Source organism: Lissotriton vulgaris, chromosome 8 (genome assembly GCF_964263255.1).
Source record: "Lissotriton vulgaris chromosome 8, aLisVul1.2, whole genome shotgun sequence".
Lineage (NCBI taxonomy): Eukaryota > Metazoa > Chordata > Amphibia > Caudata > Salamandridae > Lissotriton > Lissotriton vulgaris.
In genome coordinates, this window is record NC_141696.1 from 1,368,408,869 (window position 1) to 1,368,434,423 (window position 25,555).

The 25,555-nt window shown below is 46.0% G+C and overlaps 1 protein-coding gene across 2 annotated transcripts in view; it reads left to right on the top strand.

Annotated features, from left to right (window-relative positions):
* The window catches only part of IL10RB (interleukin 10 receptor subunit beta), a 432,261-nt gene that overhangs the window by 241,930 nt on the left and 164,776 nt on the right, over positions 1-25,555 (top strand). Inside the window, exon 8 of one of the 2 annotated variants that reach the window (XM_086935322.1) lies at positions 13,809-17,004. The exons of the other annotated variant lie outside the window; for it this stretch is intronic. Within the exon in view, the coding sequence (XP_086791448.1) occupies positions 13,809-14,000 (192 nt within the window). The 3' untranslated portion in view covers positions 14,001-17,004. Of the gene's footprint in view, positions 1-13,808; positions 17,005-25,555 lie in introns of those variants that run through there. 2 annotated transcript variants of the gene reach the window in all.

Sequence of the window (25,555 nt, forward strand, 5' to 3'; positions counted from 1 at the left end):
TCGACGCTGATGCCGGCAACAATGCCTCCTTCTTGTCTAGAGGTTGATGCTTCTCTGGATTTCCCGAGTCGGGGGCCCATGGTGCAAGTGCCTTGTGTTGCCTGCCGTTCGGGTCTGTCTCCGGCTCCTCCACTTTTGTTGTCCAGTGGAAGGCTTAGTCTCCAACCGTCTCCTACCGACGGCTTATTATCGCCTAACCGGATGGCAACTGAAGCTGGTGCTGCTTACACATGTGCCAATTACAGGACAGCTGCTATTCTTGGTTTTCAGCCTCCTGTGGTCCCCCTGCTGTCTGATCCTTTATTTATTTACTAGCAGCCCGTCCCGACGTTGTCCGGGTATGAATTGCTGCCGGCAAGTAGTATATTGTTTTGTAGGATTTCGTTTTGATAGCATTACTTATCTGTGACAGGCCTGTGAAACGCTCCGATTCACAGTGCGCTGCTGATGCACTTAAGAGTGCGCGTTCCGTAGTGTGTGAACTCGAGTTTCCCTACTTTATTTTTCCTTGCAATATTATATAGCGCGAACTCGACAACATGGCATGAGCACAATTTACATTACAGAAGAACACATTCATTTGTGGTAGGCACGGGGAGACAAAGCGATTTGCCTGGAATCACAGGATGTTGAGCTGATGTCGAGATTCGAACGTAGCTCCCCAGCTCTAAAGTTCGCAATTCTAGAACTTGTGGCGGGAGGTGTGTCTAAAAGTGTATGTCGGTGCTGGCCATCAATGACCTGTGCATTTTTCAAATGGGTGGTGAAAAAATATGAGTATGTTGCTGGAGATGTGGGCCGCTGTGCCACCAATGTACTTACCGGGGGAGGGTAAACACCTATTATTCCGCAACTTTCTTTCCGCATACCATCACTCGGCATACTTTCATTACGAAAGTACCATGACTCCGCAATGCCATTATAACGCATGGCATTACATTTTATATGCTTTTACCACGCATACATTTACAACAAAATTCGTTGTAAATGCATGAATGGTAAAAGCATGTTTTTTTTTAATGTTTGGATAAGGTAAGTATGGGTATAGGGGTATATGTTTTGGGGTACTGAGGTATATGTTTTAGGGTGTTTGGGTATTTTAAGGGTTCAGATATAGTTTTGGGTTATGGGGTACAGGGGTAGTTTTGGGGTTTAGGGATAGGTATGGGTTTTGTGGTACAGGGGTATTTTTAGAGTTCAGGGCTAGGTTTGGGTTTTGGGGTATAGGGATATTTTTAGGGTTCAGGGGTAGGTTTGGGTTTTGGGGTCAGGGCTATTTTAAGGGTTATGGGCTAGGTTTGGGTTTTGGGGTACAGGGGTATTTTTAGGGTTCAGGGCTAGGTCTGGGTTTTGGGGTACAGGGGTATTTTAGGGTTCAGGGGTAGGTTTGGGTTTTGGGGTACAGGGTTATTTTTAGGGTTCAGGGCTAGGTTTGGGTTTTGGGGTACAGGGGTATTTTTAGGGTTTAGGGGTAAGTTTGGGTTTTGGGGTACAGGGGTATTTTAAGGGCTCAGAGCTAGGTTTGGGTTTTGGGTACAGGGGTATTTTAGGGGTAGGTTTGGGTTTTGGGGTACAGTGGTATTTTTAGGGTTCCGGGCTAGGTTTGGGTTTTGAGGTACAGGGGTATTTATAGGGTTCAGGGCTAGGTTTGGGTTTTGGGGTACAGGGTTTTTTTAGGGTTTAGGGATAGGTTTGGGTTTTGGGGTACAGGGTATATTTATAGGGTTATGATGGGTTAGTGTTTAAGGGTGTTGGGGTAATTTAAGGAGTGAGGCTGGGTTATGATTATGGGGTGCAGGGGTATTTAAAGGGAGCAGGATGGGATTAGCACACGATATGAGACATGGCATGAAGGGCGGAACGTACCACACGCCCCCAGCGTTTGTCACGCCCACAGCACAACGCAGACACGCCCACAAGGGACTACTTTGCTGGCACGGTTCTTTTACCTTTTAAATGTATATTGTGGGCGTCTGCATAGCCTATGTCCTTCTTCTGCAACTGCCCTTTCCAACACTGTATTGGGTGTTGTGATTGGCGCTGTGGTTCCTGAGATTACCCGCCTCAAAGGTTTGGGCTCTCTCTTTATTATATTAGTATGGATTTATTTATAATTTTTTATATAGCGCAAGCCTTTGCTACAAATGGCGGCTCTTTATTTGACATTTTGCGTGGCACATTGGCAAGGCTCTCCTCTGGTGACCCTGTTGATCGGGCTATTGCTCGTAGGCACCGTCCTGCTCCGGGTGATCCACTCTGCCTGTCCACTCACCCTAAGGCTCAGGGACTCGTTGTTCTGGCGGCCTTTAACTTGCAGTCTTCATCCGCCTTGCCATTATTACTTCCCACTAGGGAGTCTAGGTGGCTGAACGCGTGTGCTCGCCAACTTTTTACCTCTACCAGTGCGGGTATCCGTGCATTGAATACTGCGTGTGTGTTCCTTTAGCTCTTGGTCGAGAACCTTCTCCCTTCTGTTCACGAGGAGCCGCGGTCACAGTTGCTTCAGCTTCTGCTTGATGGCAGGGTAATGGCGCAATTTTTGCTCCGTTCTTCCCTTGAGGCCACTGACTCTGTGGGACAAGCTCTTGCTCGATCTGTGGCTTTGCGCTGTCATGCATGGCTGCGCGACAGTCATTTCCCGGATAATGTTCAGGATGCCCTCAGAGATCTACCGTTTAATGGTGTGGACCTTTTTGTTCCCCAGGCGGATTCGTAAGTCTCCCCGCTCTTGTCTGGGTTGCCATAACTTTTGCACGGTTTCCTGTCTTATTTTGCTACACCTCTTTCACAAAAGTGTATAGTAGGTTCCCCTGGTTGCTGTCCATGGCTGTTCAACCTTCTCTGATTTGTTAGGTTTCAGCCGTATGGCTGGTTTAATCTTCTGTTCAGACCTCTGCCTCTGTATTTTTGCTCAAGAGGATCCCCTTATCAGGGGTTGACACTTACCCTATGTGGGGTATATGCTGGTGCTAGGTGACTGCCTTTGCCTTAGGACGCTCCTATGGAGTATCCCTCGCTGACATCCTTCGGAGAGTCCCTCCCTGTCTTTTCTCCTGCGATCCTATTGCTAGCATCGCTTTATCGCATTTCGGGTGCCTTTGGTCCCGCTTGTCTGTAGTGCTTCTGTCCTTGCTTTAACGTCTCACACCTTCTCTGGCGCTGTGCGGCAATATGTAGTACTATTAGTACAAACTTGGGCACGCAGCCCTTATTGGGCTTGCCCTCCAAAGTACTAGATTAGCATTTATATCTCTGCAGTATGTGGCCTCTTTTCTCACCACTTCTCCGACAGCATTTTTTTCCACATTCCGTTCTCCCCCGCACAGGTGTTTCCACACTTCTGCTTGGATCGTACTGTGATCTTTCATGGGGCTTATTTCTTCGGAATACTTGCTTCTTGTGGTCCGGAGCACTTACATTGATCCTTAGTGTTTCCGCTGTTGTGCCTGGTTTTCTCCCACCTAGCTTGCAGGGGACCGTGGTTACTCCCGGGCAAGGTGAGGATGTTGCTTATTCCCTTATCTAGTTTCTTCTTTTTCTTCTGAATCTGCTCTGTCTTGCTCAGAGGATGCATGCAGGCTCTTTCCTTCATGCGGTGTCCGTGGTCACTGACCCGGTCTGCTTGTGCCACCACCTCTATGTGGTGCCCGGTTGCCTGGTCCCCCTTTTTGTCCATTACCCTCTTGATGTCGTGCGTATCTGAGCTGCTCACGCTGCCCTGCAGAAGGCCTTTCCTTTCTTTGAGTAGTTCCAACGTCCACACGATGTGCTTAGGTGCCTTCCGGTATGCTTCGATATCTTACAGTGTCGCTCCTACTTTGACTCTCGGCTGTTTGCCATTGGCCCTTTCGCTGTTGTAATTTACTACCGGCCTTCTGGCCATGGATTTTTCGCCTGCCAATGTTGTCACACGTGTCTAGCTGATGCAGCTTTAACAGTGCTTCTTCCGCTATTCTACATACTGGGCCGGTATGCGCTATCTGTCATACCAGTTGCCATCTCTCTGGGTTTTGCTTACAGGCAACATATTACATCTGGTGGATCTCTCAAATCCTATGTCCAGTTCCACTTCTGGCGGTGTCATCAGATTCCTTTTAACTCCAGCATATGTAGTATGCGTTTTTTGTTCCATACCGGCACTTGCTGGGCAGGAGACAGCCTTTTGCCTCCGTTGCCCCCTGTATCTTGCAGGCGCAGGTTCAACCGTGTTTTTTCCACTGTTTTGCCTGGTCGATCGGTAATCGATTTTTTCCTTTCTGTCGACACCTCGGATCCTGCAGGTCCCTCAGACCCTAGGCTTGGTTCATCTTCCCTTTTCGAAGTTGAGAACTCGTGCTCCAGCCCACGCATTCTGGCTCTGGGCTTTCCCTCTCTCAACCCGATATACAAATAAGGGGTTTTTGTGCTGTTTTTGTTGGCTTGTGGTATCTTTGCTTTCCATTGTTCTCCGCTCTCTTCAGAGTTTCATGGTCTAGGAGTTAGCTGCGCTGACATTACTGTCACCACTGTGCTTCGTCACAGTATTGATGGCACTGTTTAGTCATATTATTGACGGCCAAGTTCTCTCTAGAACTTGGTGGGGTACAGTCGCAGACCCGCCTCCTCTTTGGGTATGCCTTTGGTATCAATTCTAAGTTAAGGAATCTGCGGCTAGACGTCTCTATCAGATGAACGAGTTACTTACCTTCGGTAACGATGTATCTGGTAGAGACATAGTCTAGCCGCAGATTCCTTAACGCTCGCCCATCCTCCCCGTTCTGTGAGGACCTTTTCAGGTTGGGCTTTCTTTGCTCGCCTCCCTCCGGGTGGCTTGATCCTTCTGTAGGGTGACGCTTTCACTTCAATCCCACACAGAATGCTTCATTCTGCTTTCATAGTTCTACTCGGCCCATTTTCGTAATTGGACAGTAAGCTTGTGTCATGTATCCTTTCCAACCCTACGCCCTGGGTTGTACAGTGTGGATTCTTGTTTTTTCCCACCCCCGCTCTCCCTTTCTCTATCGCTTTGGGGTCTCTTACCACCCCTGTGCTCCATTGGTTTGAAGTCTATTGGCTCTACCACATTTTATGAATCTCTTATGGGGAATCTCTTATGGGCAGTCTCTTTCTGTTGACGTCTTGTGGTCAATTGTCCTAGCTCCTATGTTCCGGACTTGTTGTCCTTCACGGTTATACATTAAGGTTACAGACTTTCTGTTGTCTACCATGATGTTGTGTACATCTTCATTTACCTCCCAGGGTGGTTGGCCTTCACTTTTGCGGGGTTGCTTCTCAGAACGGTGCTCTGCTCTTTCCCTTTACTACTTTTCAATATATAGTGCCTGGCACTTTCCTTTATGGTGCTGTTTTTCACCATTCTATGTCCTTTCATCATTTTTGCTCACTGTTTCCAGATTTTAACAGTTTTTTGGTGGTGCCTCCGTGTTGCGGCGCGGAAAAGTTTCTCAGACGAAAACCTACGTCAGTGCGCTGAGAGGGGCATATATGACTCCGCTGACGTCACATCTGTGGACGACGTCAGGGCGGAGCTGTACGGCGCCGACCCCGGCGCGCAGAGGTGCTGCTCTGGAAAGTTTTACGGACACAGTCTGATGCCTGGGGATCTTCTAAGTTAAGGCATCTGCGGCTAGACTATGTCTCTACCAGATACATTGTTACCAAAGGTAAGTAACTCGTTCGACACTGTATAATATCCCATCCTCAGCTCTCGCCTCCCAAAAGTGGCCATTTCAGTTACATGTCTTGTGCAGCTCACCTCTTTCCTCACCAGTTGGACACAATGTACTTCTGTATGGCCCTCTGCAACTGGATTCAGTTGTATACACATCCTTGGTTGCTAGGGCCCTCTAGTACTTTTCTTAGTGTTTCCTGGTTGAAAAGACAGAACAGTAGGCATTAAAACTTTAGGATTAAAATCCCGGTGTAAATCCCTACCTATCCATCTTCAGTCACCAATTGACCTTCTGAGATTTTGGAACCTACTAAAAATTGTACCTGTTGTCTTCAATCTTTAACTGAGGACTGTCATAGACGTTCATCTCTCCATTACCCAGAAATCTTAACAAGTGTATGCTCACTGCATGCAAGCTCTACAGCTTTGGCAAAACTTCACTGGCTCCCACTGAGACAGAGAGTGCACTTTAAATCACTCTGCCTGGTTTTTAGGTCGAGGACTATCGGTTCTGCCGTAAGGCAGAAACCGGAAGTCGGAGATTTAATGATTCTTAGAGTGCTGCATTTATCCCTCCCTCTTTTTGCTCGTTCTCCATTGGCTGGCTTCCTAAACGGAGGCCAGCCATTGGAGGAGAGAACCGTCTCTCAGAATAGGCTCCGTCTTTTTCGGATTTGGGGGCGTGTTCCTTGCTGTTCTTTCCACTTTTTTTCCACGCCTGTTTTGAACAGCAAGAACACGCCCCCAAATCAGAAAATTCTTGGAGCTTGCAGCTGCCATTTTTGCCCAGAGTCTCTGCCGGTGAGGATCGTCGTTCAGCCTGCTCCAGCCTCGCAACCCTTCCCTCCTCTGTTGCGCTCTCGCCTCCCCCTCCCTCCGCCGCAGCTCTCCTCCGTCGTGCTCTGCCGTTTGTTTGCCTGTCATCCCTGTGTGTGTGTGTTTATCGTCGTTGAGCCTGCTCCAGCCTCGCAACCCTTCCCCCTCCCCTCCTCCGTCGCGCTCTCGCCCCCCTCCCTCCCTCTGCCGCAGCTCTCCTCCGTCGTGCTCTGCCGCTCCCTGGGCCCCCACCCCTCCCTCCCGCCGCTGCAAAAGCCTTGTTTAACAAGTGTGGTATTGTCCTCCTAATTCGAAGTTTTCATTTTAAGGCCTCCCTATCGGCTACTGTGGAAAGTACAGCGCCTCACCACACGCAAGAGACGTGAAAGTAAATGCAACCGCGATACATCTACAGAGGCAAGGACGGTGAAATGCAAAGATCGGGGCTAGGATTAAGGTTAAAACCAGGGGCGTAGCTTGTTTTTTTCTTCTGCTCTGTGTGCGCGCATGCTGGCTCCCGGGCGAAGCTCGTTTCCTTTCGGGGGTTGTCCCAAAAGTGTTAGTGGGCGAGGAAAGTGGTGCGCGTTATTTTTAAAAAGCAGCATTCAAATAAATCGGCTGCTCGTATGTTTCCCTCGTTAATTGCCTGCCGGGAATACAGGGGCCTGATCTGAAGAGATTGTGCTATTCTTTTATAATACTTGGTTTCTGGTTGCTAAAGCAAGCACACTCTGGGCAGCAAAAGGAGGGCGACCAGGTCTGTCCTCATTCCGCGCATTCCACAGCTAACGTGCACTGTTTCCCCCCTGCCCTTTCAGTGGCGTCACTTGTGAAATTACGAAAAGAGCGTGAAGACATGCTGCACACTTCTAGCGTGGGCGCTACCAAACTGGCCTGTGCTCGCTCTCAGGCTTTCCGGTGTACACCAAGCTGCATTATGGGTAGCCCTCCTATTTTATTTGCATTGAGGCAGCGGAGTATACACGTATGAGTTCGTATTCTTCTACGTTATTTTGACAACGTCAACATTTAAAAGATTGACTTAACACCTGTCTGTCTGCCCACCTCGCCCAGAGTATGGCCCAGCACAGCACATCTATTGGCGATCCCCAGTGTGTACCCGACGAAGCTGGCTGGGTAAAGGATTCATTCACACTTTGTTAAATACCCCTTTCCCTCTTCTTTTAGAGGGTTTTTTTTTTCCAGAGTTTTATATAGCGCGAACTAGACCCGTCCCGAACTGAACCGGGTATCAGAGCGCTTTACATAGCACCAGTTACGTTACATAAGGACACACATTCATTTTGTTAGGCACGGGGACCACCCTCTCTGAACCCTCCTCCTCTCCCCATCGTTTTCCCTCCCCCCTGTACTATTTGGTCTCCTTTCTTAAAGTCGTTCTTTTATAGTCCACAGCTCTCATGTTAGCAGGATTTGCAGGTCACTGCCTCGTTGCCCCGCTCTCCCTGCAGCATTAGCCTTTAAAACAATTTCTTTCAATTAAACTTCTATGCATGCCTCCACCTTTCACCCCTCTGTCTTTAATTTCCTCGTTCCCCCTCTGTGCTCTCTTCACTTCTTGCTTTCTCTCCCTCTGCCATCCCGCACGTATCTCACCCCAGCCTTTGAACTTCGCCCGCGCCCCTCTGTACCTACCTGCCTGTTCCTCACTCTCTGCCTTCTTTGCTCATTCTCGCTGCTCTCTAGCCCTCTCTCATCTGATTCCACCACTACCTCTCGTTTACTACTGCTCGCCATCGCCCGCTGCCCTCCTGCAGTCGTTACTGCCATCTGTGGCTGGCACCACGCGCTGGCCCAACACACTCAAGCATCTGCACAACTGGTCCTCGCCTCCCCTCTACCCTTCGAGCCACGCACGCACCTACTGCGCCCCCGCCCCCTCTCCTAATGCCCGTAGGAGTCGCTTTGCACTCCTGCACGGCGCTGCTCTCCTGCTGTCTCCCTGCGCCCACGCCCCTAAGGCTATCCTTAGCAAAGTGCATTTTTGGCGCACTTTTTCACCCATCTCGGACATTTTCCCCCCATTTACACATTAGTTCGCTGTCTCGTCCTGTCTAGAGGCTCTCTCGCGCTCTGTGTTCCTCTCCTCTCCCCCCCTTCACTCTTGCGTGCCTGGCAGAGTTCACTCACGCGCACACAGTTATTTTCCAACTCCGAGTCCTTTTACACGCACCTCTCCATTTCCTTCCAACCGTTTCTCGCCCATCTCACACACATCCTTGGCTCGCATAAGGGCCACTTCAACTCGGTTGATTTTTCGGCACCCTCCTACTCTCACTTATTCACTCTATTTTTATAGGTCTCTCTTCTACAGCCTCACGCGCACTTTGGAGAGTACATTGGCATAGCCCTATTCGCAACCTGTTTCCCCTCTCAAGTCTCCTGCACCTCGCTCATTGTCACCCCCCCTACTCGCCTCTGGTATCACACACCATTGCCAGAGTTTCGTCCCCACCCTCTGTTTCTCCGCTTCCATTTCCATCTCATTCTTGTTTTCTTTCCCCACGTTTCCTTTCTCTTCCTTGGTCTCACACACGGCTCGCAGAATTCTTTTCCCGCCCTCTCCGTTCCCTTCTCACTCTCTTCTTTTCTCTCTCTTCCACTCTCACACACAGTTAATTTCCCTTCTCTTCCACTGTCTCACACATGGCTGACATTTCTTTCCTTCGCTTCCACTGTCTCACACATTGCTCACCTCCCTTTTCTCTTTGTTCCATGGTCTCACACACACTCTCACAGTGTTCTTTTTTCCCCACTCTAGTATTATACCACTGTCATTCCGTTTCCACTATTCCATATTTTCTCTCTTCCATTGTCTCACGAGTGACTCACCTCCCTTTCTTTCTATTCCACAATCTCACACACGGCTCACAGAGTTTAACCCACCCTATATTATGCCCCAATCATTTTACTCTCACTTTTCCATTTTCTTTCCTCTTCCATTGTTTCGCACACGGTTCACCTCCCCCCTTTCCTTCTCTGCCACGGTCTCACACAGGGCTCACAGAATTCTTTTTTCCCGCCCTCTGTTATGCTCCTCTCATTCTCAGCTTTCTCGTCTTTCTCTCCCCTCTCTTCCGCTGTCTCACACATGGCTCACAGAGATCGTTTCCCACCCTTCGTTTCCCCTTCTCCCCTTGTCTCCCCAACCGTTCTTTTCCTTCTAGGGTCTAACGTACCACTTTCAGAGTTCCATTTATAAGCACTTTCTTTCCCTCTCCTTCTCCTCATGTCTCTCCGCACTTCTCTTCTGGTCTCACACATCATTGTCAGAGTTGTTTCCCACGGAGCTTCCACTCTTCTTCTCTCATTGTTTCTGCGGCCATTTGTTTTTTACTCCCACAAGCCATTGGCAGGGCTATTTCCTCGCCCTATTTTTCTTCGCCTTGCCCTGATTTCCTCCTTCTCCCCCTTCCACACAGTAATTAGCATCGTTTTATTTGGTCCTCTCGCCCATCATTTTATCTCTCTTCCTCCTTGTTTCTCCTACCTTTCAAGTACCAAAGTCTCACACACCCTTCACAGTTCCTTCCCCACACTGTTTCTCTTCTCCCTCTCCCTCTACCTTTCCTCTATCTTCCACAGTCTCGCACATCTCTTGCAATTCTTTTCCCACACTGTGTCGCTTCTCTGTTTCATATTGTCTCCCCCTTTCTTCTATCTGCCAAAAGTCTCACACACACTTCGCAGTTCCTTTCCCACAGTTTCTTTTCTCTCTATTATTGTCTAGCCACTCTTTTCTCAATCTTCCAACGTCTCACAAATCCCACGAAGTTATTTTCTCATAAGGTTTCTCTCCCCCCTCTTCCATTGTCTCCCAGCCCCTTTCCCTCACTTCCAAAGTCTCTCATGTGTGTTTTTATCATGGCTCTCTTACCAGACTTATTTCTATCTCCCTTTCACGCTGTCTCTCCCACCCTTCTTCTCTCTTCCACAATCTTACACATCCCTTGCAGTTCCTTCCTCACACTGATTCTCCTCTCCCTCGCTCTGCCTTTCCTCTATTTTCCACAGTCTTACACATCCCTTGCACTTCTTTCCCGTACAGTTTGCCATCTCCCTCTTCCACTGTCACTCTGCTACTTTCCTCTATCTTCCACAGTCTCACACATCCCTTGCAGTTCTCGCTCCCCTCTCCCACTGTCTACCGGTCCCTTTATCTGTCTTCCACAGTCTCACACACTCCTTGTAGTTCTTTGTCCACACTGTTTCTCCTCTCCCTCTTTCACTGTCTCTCGCCCCTTTCCTCTATCATCCACAGTCTCACACACTCATTGCAGTTCTTTGTCCACACTGTTTCATCTCACCCCCTCTCACTGTCTCTCGCCCCTTTCCTCTATCGTCCACAGTCTCACACACTCAATGCAGTTCTTTGTCTACACTGTTTCTCCTCTCCCCCTCTCACGGTCCCTCTCCCCCTTTCCTCTATCATCCACAGTCTCACACACTCATTGCAGTTCTTTGTCCACACTGTTTCTCCTCTCCCTCTTTCACTGTCTCTCGCCCCTTTCCTCTATCATCCACAGTCTCACACACTCATTGCAGTTCTTTGTCCACACTGTTTCGTCTCTCCCCCTCTCACTGTCTCTCGCCCCTTTCCTCTATCATCCAGTCTCACACACTCCTTGCAATTCTTTGTCCACACTGTTTCCACTATCCCTCTTTCACTGTATCTCGCCCCTTTCCTCTATCATCCACAGTCTCACACACTCCTTGCAATTCTTTGTCCACACTGTTTCCACTATCCCTCTTTCACTGTCTCTCGCCCCTTTCCTCTATCATCCACAGTCTCACACACTTCTTGTAGTTCTATGTCCACACTGTTTCTACTCTCCCCCTCTCACTATCTCCCCCTTTCCTCTATCAGCCAGTCTCACACACTCATAGCAGTTCTTGAAACGTTGAAAAGTTCTTGAAACGTGTGTGGGGGTGTGTGTAAATCTACACCATTCATGCACATGTGTTCGTCAAATTATATTTAACTCCAAGTGGGTGCACTAAACATCCAACCTGGAAAAGCAATCGCCCTTTGGCATAAGTCATATGCTGTGCTTCTATAAGAAAATTAACACTAACAAACGTGTACCAAGTCACTGTTTACTCTTGGGTATTTTGTGTCCTCTCTATATGGTAGTATTCTTATATCCTGAGTCAGTTGCCAGCGCTAATAATCCTGGCATTTGTGGGCTGTGCTCTAGGAATGGTTGCACAGCAGACGCCACCCTCCCAATAGTACACTTCCGTGCTATGTCTCTTTATGAAGGAAGGCACTTCACATGCTGACAGGTCCTGCATCAGGCCCATCAGTGTTGGTAGTGCAAGTCTGAGCACACTGCTTTCAGCGTAACAAGGAAGAGATGTTAGAATTGACATAAGAGAAGCTAGTGAACACTATTTTCTTTTTAGAAGGTGACTGGCAGAAAAAAAAATATGGCTATACCACGCCCATAAATAACACCGATAAGAGGTCGCTGTTCTATGTGTGTTTTTTTCTGTTCATGTTTTGCCTTTTGTGGCATTGTTTGAATTGTTGGCTTGATAGCACTTACCACTTAATATTTTATGCCATTTTAAAAGGGTTTTGGTTTTTCGATTTCCAAGAATTGCTCGCCAGCCTGCGTCCAGGAGGGTTGTGCATAATTTATATTGTCTGTGTTCCTGTTATATCTGAGGTAGTGGTGGATGTTACAGCTAGAATAAGGCATCTCCATGGCAATAAAGCCCTCGAAGGGAGGAGGAGAGAGGGTGTTCTAAAGCGGCCTAATTTGTGGAATGGGCTCTCTTGTTTCCATCCCCGCCTCACTCTCTCACTACCTCACTCTCTCTCTTTCTATCTCACGAAGTCACTTTCACTACCTCACTCTCTCTCTATCTCACTACCTCACAAACTCACTCACTGTTTCTATCTCACTACCTCAGAACATCCCTCTACCTCAATCTTTCACTACCTCACTTTCTCTGTCTCTCACTACCTCACTCTCTATCTACCTATCTCTCACTACATAACTCTCTACCTCACTATTCCACTCTATCCCACTATCTCACAACTTCTCTCTCTCAAAACATCACTACCTCACTCTCTCACTACCTCACTCTCTATCTCACTACCTCACTCTTTCTATCTCACTAACTCACTATCACTCTCTTTCACTACCTCTTTCTCTATCTCACTACATCACAACATCACTCTATGCTTATATCTCACTACCTCACAACATCCCTCTCCCTCACTACCTCACTCTTTACTACCTCACTCTCTATCTAACTCACTCTCTCTCACTACCTCACTCTCTATCTAATTCAATACCTCACTCGCTCTCTCTATCTCACTACCTCACTCTCTCTCTGCTAATGCAATAGGTATCACATATGCAAAATACAAAGCTAATGCCAATACAAATGACAATGCCATTTATTTAGGGATACAAAAAAAGATAAAAAAATAATGAGCAATTCCAATAGCTCTGCCTATAATATTGCCGAGACCATTGCATTGTAAATGCTTGTTAAAGCCCTTCATGGGGTAGGACCGGTGCTCCTGCGCAAAAATTTGACTGGTACACCCCTTCAAGACTGCTTCATTCGTCCTCGGCCAGATTGGTGAAGGTGCCAAAATTTAAGAAAGTCAGGTGAGGGGGTAGATCCTTTGGAGTGGCGTCAGCTAGACTGTGGAACAAACTTCCCTGGGAGACCAGGCAAATCAGGGAACTTCTCCCCTTTAGGAGACATGTTAAAACCTGGTTATTCCCCAAGAACTAACTGGCTGGCTTCCGCCTTTGACTCACTTCTACTTTTGAGCTGCTTAGCGCCAGTATGCCTGCAAGGTGATAGTGCGCTCTATAAATTGAATAAATAAAAATAAATAATAAAAATATTTCGGATGGAGTAGCACTCTTGATAGCATATTATAATATTAATTTGCATTTCAGGAGTGCAATACCACCTCTAATGAAACATTACTTTGTCCAAGAAAGCATTCAGGGTTTTGGAGCTATTGATAAGGGGAGTATTTGGTTATTGTCAATAATATATATTATAGGGTGATGCATGTGGAATCAGATAAATGCCGGAGTCTTGACTGGAAAGATGTTTCGCAATAAAAGCTTGACAAACATATTCACTAAATATAATAGGATATGTCCATCTTTGAACAGTGTGTGACTCTTTTGAACTTTGTGAAATTTCGAGGCATGCAATAATTTGGGAAAAAAATACTTTTTTTTACATGCAGTGTGTTCATAGTTACAATACTTGAAGACCTGAACAGTGATTCAACCTCACATTTTCCCTTTTTTGTCAGTTTCTCAGCCAACCTGTCTACGACATACCATTCCCACCAGTCAATTCTAAGGATGAAGTGGATGAATTGTGCATTGCAGTCACTGTCCTTTCAGAAGAATGTGAAAGCAAGCGACTAAGTGAAGAGAGCGCAGATACGGGTGCTAGGACAGCTGAGCGGGATCAGGATGCCCATGAACCTTTTCTTTCCTGATCGCACCTGTGTATGCCATTACCATTATATTGCACTAAGTGGATACAAGACACCAGCTGGGGACAGATGGAACTCAACAACCCTACGTATTGTATTGACTGCAAGCTGAAGTACAGAAGTAAATACAAGGGTGCCTGCTTTCAAATCACATTGAAGGTCGCCTTATCCTGAGTATGTCCAAAGCCAGAAGACTGAAGAGCAACTCTGCAAAACCATGCACTACATTTGTTGACCAACTTGTGTTTTTTCCTTTGCATGTCCGTAATTTCTAAATATTTTCCTCATCTTGGTGCTGATGAACATCTCATTTATCATTTGGTTCAGTGCAGGATATCCTTTGTGTACACTTTTCCTGAAAAATGACAACCAGACCTAATCCGGTTTTGATAAACCTTCAATGATGCTCTTACTTCACAAAGCATTTTATCCACAAGACATTGTGTCCTATTCCTGGAAATTCACCGGACCCAAGTTAGAAGCAATTGCTTTTCAGACAAAAAATACTGTTCTACTTCTCCATGTATAGGTCCATTTCACCTCATGTTTTGCATTTCAAATATCCAACGTTGGGTCCCCATAGGTGTAGATCTAGGTCTTATTGTCAGGATAATCATCAGCTGTGTAAATGATTTCCGCTGCAATTTATTTTGAGTAAGTTTATTCATTGTGGTTATCATGAAACACTGGAATAGATCTTGCCTTCCTGGACTAATGCTCATCGTCCCTGTCATAAGTATTTATGTTAAGCTGATTGTAAAGCAGTATATCCAGTGTAAACAATGTTCTATGTAGAACAAATGGCATTCTTTACTTGATAGATTTGCAGTGTGTTTTGATATCACATGCATAATCTATAATCCAATGTGGAGCGGGGTGTGAATGACAATTGCAATATCTGTGGTCTTTGTTAGTGGTTTAATATCTGACAGATTTGCAGAATGTCTTTGAGGAAAATGCCTAGGGGAGAGCATTACCTATTCTGAGCCTCTCTTATGCACATGCTTATGTCATGTTAATGCTATTTACAGAATGCACAACCACAAACGTTTCTTGGTGCTGGTCTTCAGATCTTTCCTGAATATGAGCAAGTCTGCCCTAAAGTTTTGCATCTGTAATCTACAATGTTTTTTCTTCCCTCCACTATCAGCAGAGCCAGATTGATGTATATAAGCGCTAAAGGGCAGGCATATCAGCTCAGTTTAGAAGCCATAAAGAGGGAGAATATTACTACGAACCTCATGGACTGTCCTCCGGGCTTTATACATAATTCTACGATCAACTAGTACCCAGGACAGAGATGAGATACTTCTAATGGCAAACTGTGGACACATGCCCTTTTGAGCATCTGTCTGGACGCTTAGGGGTCTATTATGCCCGCAATCGCCCCGGGAAATGGGATCGCCCACTAAGGTTGCGGCGGTCCCGCATGGGCAATTAGGATGCGCCCACCACACTGATGGGCCCATCCTGCATTTTTTGCATGCGGGCGGTGCTGTCAGCAGCACCCGCCGCAATTCAAAAAATGCATTTGTGCATTTGCATGCACAACATGGCAGGCACCGGGCGACCATGCAACGCCACCATGGAAAGGTTGCTTCCCGCTAGCATCGTAATATGGCTGGCGGTGTCTAGCAGACACCGCCACCAAATGCAACCCTTTTCCGCCCGGTCGACCGGGTGGAAAAGCAGCGGACGGTTTTCCCGCTCACCGTGGACCCCCCATATTATGGCTGGGGAAAATGGAAGTCGGGCGGGGGATGATCCGCCCTACATCATAAAAGACCCCTTAGTGAGGCCTACACATGGCTCAGCTAACATGAACATTTTACAATTGTGCCTTGAACGCTGTGGCTATTTCCTCTTCTGCTTCTGGCTAATAAAGTCTAACACTACCGATTTAGCAATAGCTTTAGACAAGCATCACTTGCGGTGATAGAAGAGGAATTTGTGGCATTGGAGTAAATTATGAAATGCAATCAAGTTTCAGGAGGGAGTTTTTATCCTCCGTCTTGCCATGTTGGTGGCCTAGTGGGTTGATGCGTCCACTCAAGGTTCTGTGTTTGACCACAATGTCACAGGTTTCAATCCCGGTGGGTCTGCTCAGCCTTCCATCCTTCTGAGTTGGATAAAACGAGTATAACTGAGCTGGGTAACATTAAACATCTGTTATTTCAGCAGCAAGAGACTCAACACTTGGGTAACCTTGCACTTTACAAATACACATATAATGTTATGTTAGATTAAGGCAGTTGATTTAGAAGGGATTGCACAAATCGTATACATTGCAAAAAGTTAGCGTGGACTGCAAAATAGTTTGCAATTAAAAGATGCTGGAGAGGTTAGTAGGCCTCCTACCTGGCACACCAGTGTCAACTGTAAGGTCTAAGTCAAGTGGAAGCATCTAAATGCAAGAACAACTTGGTCGCTTGTTGAAGGTCCAGCAAAGGGAATATTTTAACTACCTCAAAATGTACAAGTTGGGGCTGTGACATCCGAATCTGTTACATTTGATGAAGATAGACCGAAATAAAATCCCTGTTAGCAATAGTCTCCAAAAACGAATTGTTAAATGAAAACCTAAAAGGAATGCACTAAATATTAAACTATTAGTGTTAGAGAACACTGGTTATTTATGCAATAAAATACCACAGAAAATCCACAGAAGTGACCTGGCCGAATCTGCTTCACCTCATTATGAATTTTACAATGGGACAATGTAATGTTCTTGCATAAGAAAGTTTGATGACAGATGTTGATAGGTTATTATCTGAAGACCATTGCTGGTTGGGAGAGCTGGAGGATATATAAAATTGATTTGTAAACAGCTCTTGATATTTGTAATATGCGTTTTCAAAAACAGCAACAAAATGTTGACTTCACAATTTGCTCTATGGTATATGTTAATAAAAAGAAATACAGCTTGTGTATGTTTACATGGATAACTTTTGATAAAATGTGAAAATGGTTGATAAAACTGCATATAAATAAAACTTGAATTAAAGTGTGTTGACCACGCGTTTCTGAGCTTCTGCCACCATTTTCTGTCCGCAGCCCTGAGAGGACAAAAGGCCAATTGCATACGCAATGTACCAGTGCAAAAAGCAGCGCAAATATATCTGGACAATATTATTGCTTGTGTGATACGGAATGGGTAAACTGGTTTAGGTCTAGTTCACATTATGGAATATATTTTTTCTAAAGAGCAAAAATGGAGTAATCATATTGTTAACCATAAGTTATATGTACAGATGTCTTAATATAGAGGAAACTGTTTTTTTATCGCTATTTTTGATGCTTATGTAACAACCCTGAGCAGAGCAAATGGGTCTGACCTTTCGCATAGCTCCATGTATCTAAAATAATTACTAGATGTCCTTTGCGAGTCAGAAAAAAACTATGTAAAGTCTTAAAAAAATGCAGCCCTTCAGAACTTTACTAGATGTCCCTTTCAAGCCAGAAGCAGCTGCTTAAGAAGTGTGAGACCAAGCTGCAATAGCTCCATGTTGTTACAAATGTCCCTCTTGAATAAGATGCAACTTATTAAAATGTCCTTCAGCAAGCTGAGGGGTTGTGGCGTCGACATAAAAATACACATATCCACTTTTGCTACTCTGATAAATTGTGCTCGATTTTCAAAAGATAAGTAAATATGCCAATATGCTGATTAATCAATATCACAGCTTTCAATAAATGTCTTGATTACTATGGAACACTTGTAAAGACAATCTAGTATGTATAGATACTAGCAATCACTGGTTAAGTCAAGTGCCTTCTACTTTATTGCTGGGAAATTTTGTGAGTGGCAGTGTATTTATGTCCCAGTAAAATTCCGTTTGCCTTATGCTGGGCTGTCGCAGGAATAAGCAAAATGCAAGCCAATAGATAAAGATATTTCATGAAGGGTTCATATATATATATATATATATATATATATATATATATATATATATATATATATATATATATATATATATATGATAGAGAGAGAAAGAAGGTTTGAGAATTTGTGCATATATATTTAAATATATTTAGGTGAGCTGCTAAGACTAAAACGCATTTGCAGATCCCAACCGGATTATGACAGATATGCAAAAGAGATGATGGATAGATTAAGTGATAGCGGGTACTCCAAAACTACCCTGGCGTAGTGTGGCTCAATGATTAGAGCGGCAGACCCTGATGCAGAGGTCTAGCCCGGGACCAGGGTTCAATTCCCCGCCTCGGTGGGTCTTGGGCTCAAAATTCCACAGAGCTGATAATTCTCGCCTCGGTGCCTATTCCAATCATGGAGTCCCACTCTGCAACTCTGGGCAATAGCATGCTTAATCTCCACAACGGCCCCCACAACGCTAAGGATGCCTGGCCTCCATCTTGGGGGTGCCCAGGAGTGGACGCCTCACAGGGAAAGCCAGGATGGGTTCCACAGCGGTATTCGTACAAGCGCCCTAAGACCCTTGCGGGTGAGTAGTGCGCTATACAAGTATCAATTTACAATTTTTACCCTCTCCAGAGCCTTTGTAAAAACTGGGGAACGGACACGTGAATCATTATTGACCCCAAAAGATACAGTGGTTAGTAACAAAGATGAAAGTCCTCGACTTATAACCACATTTAGCAAACAGGAAAGGAAGATCAAAGCCATCATCAAAAATAATTGGCCCATTGTGCTCACTGATGGTGTACTTACAAGTAGATTACCGGAGTCACCTATGATCACTTTCAGGCGAGCAAGATCAATGAGGAACCAACTAGTTAGAACGAGCCCAGAAATTAGAACAGACGGGACTTGGCTTACGCAGAGAAAAGGGTTTTTTAAGTGCTCATCATGCAGAGCATGCAGATTCGGAGTAAACACAACCCATTACTCTACCCCATTTTCCAATAGGAGTGTAGCCATTAAAGGAAGTTATGGATGCCGCACTGAGTATGCTGTATATGTTCTGACGTGCACCTGTGGGCTCCGCTATGTGGGTAGCACCAAGCTGCAGGTGCACGTCAGAATATTGCAGCATCTCAGGGCAATCGTCAACAATGATGCGGCATACCCTGTGGCGAGACATTTCAGCGCAGTACATAACAACGATTTGAACTGCTTATCCTATTTTGTAATCAATGCAGTGGCACCATTACGCAGAGGGGTGACAGGGAAAAACTGTTAAAAGGATTAGAAACCCAAATGATTGTCAAGTTAGACAGTAAAAATCCCAATGGGTTAAATAATACAGAAGATCTGCATCATTATTTATAAAATATAGTTGATAGCTCAAATTAGTCAGGACTGAGCACAACAAAATACACGGATCTCCAGAAGTTTAAAACATTGTTTAATTGAACAATATGATGTATAGAAAATTGTAAACAAAATAATTATCCTCCTAAACCGCTAAAGAATTTTTATTGGAATTTAATTGAAACAATATTTATTATGTATTTTTATGGGTTTAGGATTTAGTATTGCACTTCACTTTGAGCACTTTATAATTTAAAAGCACTTTAAGCAGCCTCTATTGTGTTTTAACGATGTAAAGCGCATGCTTGCATTAATGCAGAAATAATGACTCTCGATTAATAGACAAAATTAAAACTCCAAGGGAATCCGTTTTTCTAACCAATTACGCTTATAAAATATTTATAGACTCGCATGAAGAGTCAGGAAGTTATGAGGATTTACTTGTATATTTTTACAAAAATGTATATATTCATGGTTTTATCATAGAAATTATATTTATGAAATTTGAGTAATGAGTACATATTTTAAGGTGTTTATAAACTTTGGGATGTTGTGTATTTATCTATTTATTGCAGATTTTTGCACAAGGAATTCTGATTTAATACGGAGCTATTACACAAAGGCATTAAAGCCGATTATTAGAGTCTATGTTTACATATATACATCTTTGTATGCTTAGTGAATAACAATAATTTTGTTCACTGCACTGAGATAACAAGAGGCAAAATGCACCAGTATGTCTTCTATGTCTATGCTTAAATGCATCACATGACTATGTGCACTGTGGGCGGGCAGTTTTAAAGAATTTAAAAATACCACAATGCTGTCTAAAACTTTGTGTGAGCAAGAGCACGGCTGTGCTCGAAACGCGTCGCAGCAGACCGGGGGAGTAAATAAATACCTTTCTGCCTGGTTCCTTGTGGTCCGCTTCCTTCATTTCCCCAGAAATGGTCGTTTGGAGGATTGTTGCTGTGATATATTTAAATACATATATATTGTATTTAAGAATATATATATTGTGTGTGTGTACATATATATATATATATATATATATATATATATATATATATATATATATATATGCATATATATATATATATATTAATATATTTACACCACTCAGCTCCTTCCGGATCAGCGGGACCCACATGCCGGCAGAGCGTACCGGCAAAGTAATCCAACACCAGTTCAAAGTATGTGCGCTCTCAGGATAATCAGGACCCAGGACTCCAATAAGATGGCCGCCGAGTAGGAGCTCCTCGCAAGAGTTCCCGGCTTGGAGATTACAGAAATCTGTAGTTATCCCCTGGATTTCCTAGCCATCCAAATTCCACTCACCAGTAACAACGGAACTGAACATCTTAACTGAACAACAGAACTAAATGAACAAAAAATACCAAAAGTTTCTTACCGTCTGCTGCGATCCTCGAAGACCCGTTGAGTCTGCACCGGGTCCGCCCTTCCGCTCGCCTTCTGGACTGAACTGCCCATTGCTGGCCTGATGATCTGAACAGCGGAACTGGGTGAACGGAGAATGCCGAGGATTTCCTACCGTCTGCTGCGATCCTTGAAGACCCTTTAAGCCTGCTCTGGGTCCGCCCATCCGCATGTCACCTGGATTGTACTGCTTGTTGCTGGCCTGATGATCCCGCCAGTGGGCTTGCCTTTCCGAACTGGAGGCGTCCTCCGATGGTTCTGAGTCATCCCTCTTCTGCTACCTCTGTGTGTCAGGCCGTCGGGACCCGTCCTGCATCATGGGCGAACCCAGCTAGGGTTCGGACTGAGTACACAAATCGATCCCAGCTGGTCTGGACCATTGAGGATTGATGAAGTTCCGATGTTCCTGATCCCCAATGTCCTCCAGGAGTCTGCACAGCAGAAGAGGTCCTGTGTCGATTCCTCCTCTGTCTTAACACTCTGAGGTGGCACCGTCCGGACAACGATTGCTCTGATCCGCTGACCCCAGAGTCTCACTTAAATCATGATCATTTCTACACCTGGGTGGGGCCACAACGCCCGGACAACGATTGCCCCGCTCCACTGCCTACTGAATCTCACTGAATCTCACTTGAATAGTGAGCATTTCTGCCTCCATGGAGACCCAAAATAATGGTGACCTTCCTTGCCCCTAACTGACCGTGATCAAGCTCTCCAGGTTTCCGCGCTACGATCGGTACCCCGTGCCGATTCCTCCTCCGCCTTAACACTTTAAGGTGACACCTCCCGGACAATGCTTGTTACTCTCTACTGCCTCCTAATTCTCTCCAAAATGGTGAGTGTCTCTTCCCCTGGTTGAGCCTAAAATGACGACCATCCCGGCCTCTGACCATCAGAGCTAGGAACTCCCGTTGGCTCTCCCCTCCTGGTGAGCCATTGAATCTCTCCCCGCTACCGGAACTTCTGGTCTGGATTGGCACTTTGCAATTGTGTCCTCGTCGCCTTACTGAACTGGTCCTACATCGCCCCCCCCCTTGGTCGCCTTGACCCCGATCTTCCCCACAACTATGTACGTCGCTCCTCCGACTGCAATTCCCACTGGTGGAGAAGGCGCTCCCCCGCAATACTAACGTTTCAGAGCCCTTGACGTCGTCTGTCCCGGACCCCATCGGCATTTACTTTGAGCTCCTGCTGGCTTTTCGCTATCCCGGGTGGGCTGTGTGGCCTGGCTTGCCGCCCGATCTCGTGGTGGCTGGCTTGGTTTGTGGCCCTTACCCTTTCCGACCACTACAGTGGACCTGTACTTGGTGCCTCCACGCCTCCCCCCTTAAACGCTGACCTAACTTTCAGTTCTCCATTTTTCATGTTCTCTGTATAAATCCGGCACAACTCACACCGCCACTAGGAAGGTGTCTGCCTCGGTCCATCTCTGGGACCCCCCATTTTTTCCTACCTCCCATCCTGCTGTTCGTGCCCTCTACTTTGCTGTCTCCTTCACCTAATACCATGGTGGCCATCACTCCATGATTCCTGATGCTCAGCCCCACAAGTTGGCGAAGATCTTCACGATCTCTCACTCTCTAAGGAGGATCCACTATCCTGACAATTTGATTTCACGTTCTCAACTAATCTCCCTCAAAGAGACTGCTGCTGTCCGCATCCAGCGTTTTGACTGAAGTTGTACCCTGTCTACTCATGTGCTGAGAATCTACCAACATATTTCTATCCCAAGCCACCACTCTCCCCTTGTGGACACACTAAACCTACCTGTTCTGACTCCTCAACATATGCTGACTATAATATGTTATTTTGCCTGCTACTAGGAAATCCTTCACAGTGGTAAAACGTTTGACTTAATCTGTTGCTCTACCGAACTCTTACGCCCTACTTTATGGTAACCCATCGCTAATTTACCCATCACTACTGTCCTTCCTCCTGCCCTGGCCTTCTTTGTACTAGTCAATTGTTTATTTCAATTCCCTGCTTGCGTATACCCCCCTCTTAGGTTTACCCCATGACAACGTATTCACCGTTGCCGCCCTATTTCTTTATATCACTCCCCTCCCTTCTCTCTCCCCTCTCCTCCTTACATATTTACTAATCATCTGACCACCCAATCACATCATCTCCACTCAAGGTCCTTCACTAACCAGACATGGCCCCAACTCTTGGACCATTCCTTACCCTCCCAATCTTTTCAAAAACGCAAAGAGAGATTTTAAGCGTAAATCACTGATCGGTCACCCTGAAACTTTAATTGTGGATAACTACCAGCCTCTCCTCCCCTATAAAAACCAATTACATCTTCTACTCCAAAAGCCCCTCTAAATGGAAGAGCATCTTCTCACGCCACCTCCCAGTCACTAAAACGTGCAAAACCCCATACAGATTCAAACTATCCACCACTCCATCTCCAGCCTTTTTTCCGGGGATATCAACATCTCCATTTTCAAAACTGGAAAAATCCTCATACAAGCCTCTAAACATCACCTCACCATTTTCGAACTTCATTTCAGCACCTTGTCCTTCCAACTATCGAATTCTTCTCCAAACCCCACACCTACACAACTACAAGACCCCTGTGTTCTCCCTTTCCATCCCTAATGTAGCACTTCTTCCCCCAGACATCTCTAACCTTAACCATGTCTCCCTTTCCCCTCCATCTAATCACTCACTCTCTCTAATCCCCCCACGGCAACACCAACTCATTCTACATCTCCCCAACTCTCACGCTGTCTAATAACTCAACTCTCACGTCCTCTAATAACCAATGCCCTCCAACTCCTAACCCCACTTCTAACCCCTCCCCTGCCACCCGAGCCCTCCATATGGCTCTTACCTCTATTCCCATACCTACCCCATCTCATCTTTCTCTAAACTACACTTCTACCCCTAACTCTGATGTTGCTTCTCCTCACACCTCTCTCAACCTCTCTTCTTCTCAATCCCCTTCACCTGCCTCTACATCTAATTACTCACTCTCTCTTGAATCTCCCCATGACATCTCCAACTCACTTTACATCTCCCCCACTCTCACGCTCTCTAATAACCCAACTCTCACACCCTCAAATAACCAATGTCCTCAACTCTTAGCCCCACTTCTTACTCCGGCGCGGCCACCTAAACCCCCCTCATGGCTCTTCACTTTATTCCCCCACCTACCCCTACTCTTCCCTCTCTAAACTACACTCCTACCCCTAACTCTGATGTTGCTTCTCCCCACACCCATCTCGACCTCCCCTCTTCTCCTCAATCCCCTTCTCCTGCCTCTTTCATTGCCCCGTCCTCCTCCACACCCCTCTCCCGCCCTCAACTTGAGTTCCCCTCTCTCCCCTACAGCCGGCCCCTCATCCTCCCCGAACACAAGCCCACCTTCACCAACCAATACTGAAAATGCACCCTCCACCACCCCAGCCCCAACCTTGTCCCCGCTCAACCTACTTACCCAGACACTTAACAACATTGACTGAAATATTTCTACCTTGGTGACCGAACTCTCTCTGCTTAGAGAGGATTACAAACAACTCAAATGCCGCAAACCACTTTTGTGCTACTTCTCCCTACTCTGGTTTACAAAAGTTCCCTAATCCCAAACACTGGAGAACTACTGCCCTCCGCTGCCGTACTCCTAGGCCTCACCGCACATTGAATGATCTCTCTGACTCAGACCTTTGTAACTCCTTCCTACCCACTACATCGCTTAAGGATCCTTCCCTTCCTCACTCTTTCATTCCAGTTATTCTGGGGACTAGCAGAATCCCCCTCTCTCCCAGCTCCCCCAGACACCCCCCAACGTACCACCATACACTCGTGCTCTCCCCCCAAATGTAACCCTAATCCTCTAACCTGTATGCTGGTGAACTGCCGTTCGGCAGTGGTCCGCTTCCTTCATTTCCCCAGAAATGGTCGTTTGGAGGATTGTTGCTGTGATATATTTAAATACATATATATTGTATTTAAGAATATATATATTGTGTGTGTGTACATATATATATATATATATATATATATATATAGATATATATATGCATATATATATATATATATATATATATATATATATATTAATATATTTACACCACTCAGCTCCTTCCGGATCAGCGGGACCCACATGCCGGCAGAGCGTACCGGCAAAGTAATCCAACACCAGTTCAAAGTATGTGCGCTCTCAGGATAATCAGGACCCAGCACTCCAATAAGATGGCCGCCGAGTAGGAGCTCCTCGCAAGAGTTCCCGGCTTGGAGATTACAGAAATCTGTAGTTATCCCCTGGATTTCCTAGCCATCCAAATTCCACTCACCAGTAACAACGGAACTGAACATCTTAACTGAACAACAGAACTAAATGAACAAAAAATACCAAAAGTTTCTTACCGTCTGCTGCGATCCTCGAAGACCTGTTGAGTCTGCACCGGGTCCGCCCTTCCGCTCGCCTTCTGGACTGAACTGCCCATTGCTGGCCTGATGATCTGAACAGCGGAACTGGGTGAACGGAGAATGCCGAGGATTTCCTACCGTCTGCTGCGATCCTTGAAGACCCTTTAAGCCTGCTCTGGGTCCGCCCATCCGCATGTCACCTGGATTGTACTGCTTGTTGCTGGCCTGATGATCCCGCCAGTGGGCTTGCCTTTCCGAACTGGAGGCGTACTCCGATGGTTCTGAGTCATCCCTCTTCTGCTACCTCTGTGTGTCAGGCCGTCCGGACCCGTCCTGCATCATGGGCGAACCCAGCTAGGGTTCGGACTGAGTACACAAATCGATCCCAGCTGGTCTGGACCATTGAGGATTGATGAAGTTCCGATGTTCCTGATCCCCAATGTCCTCCAGGAGTCTGCACAGCAGAAGAGGTCCTGTGTCGATTCCTCCTCTGTCTTAACACTCTGAGGTG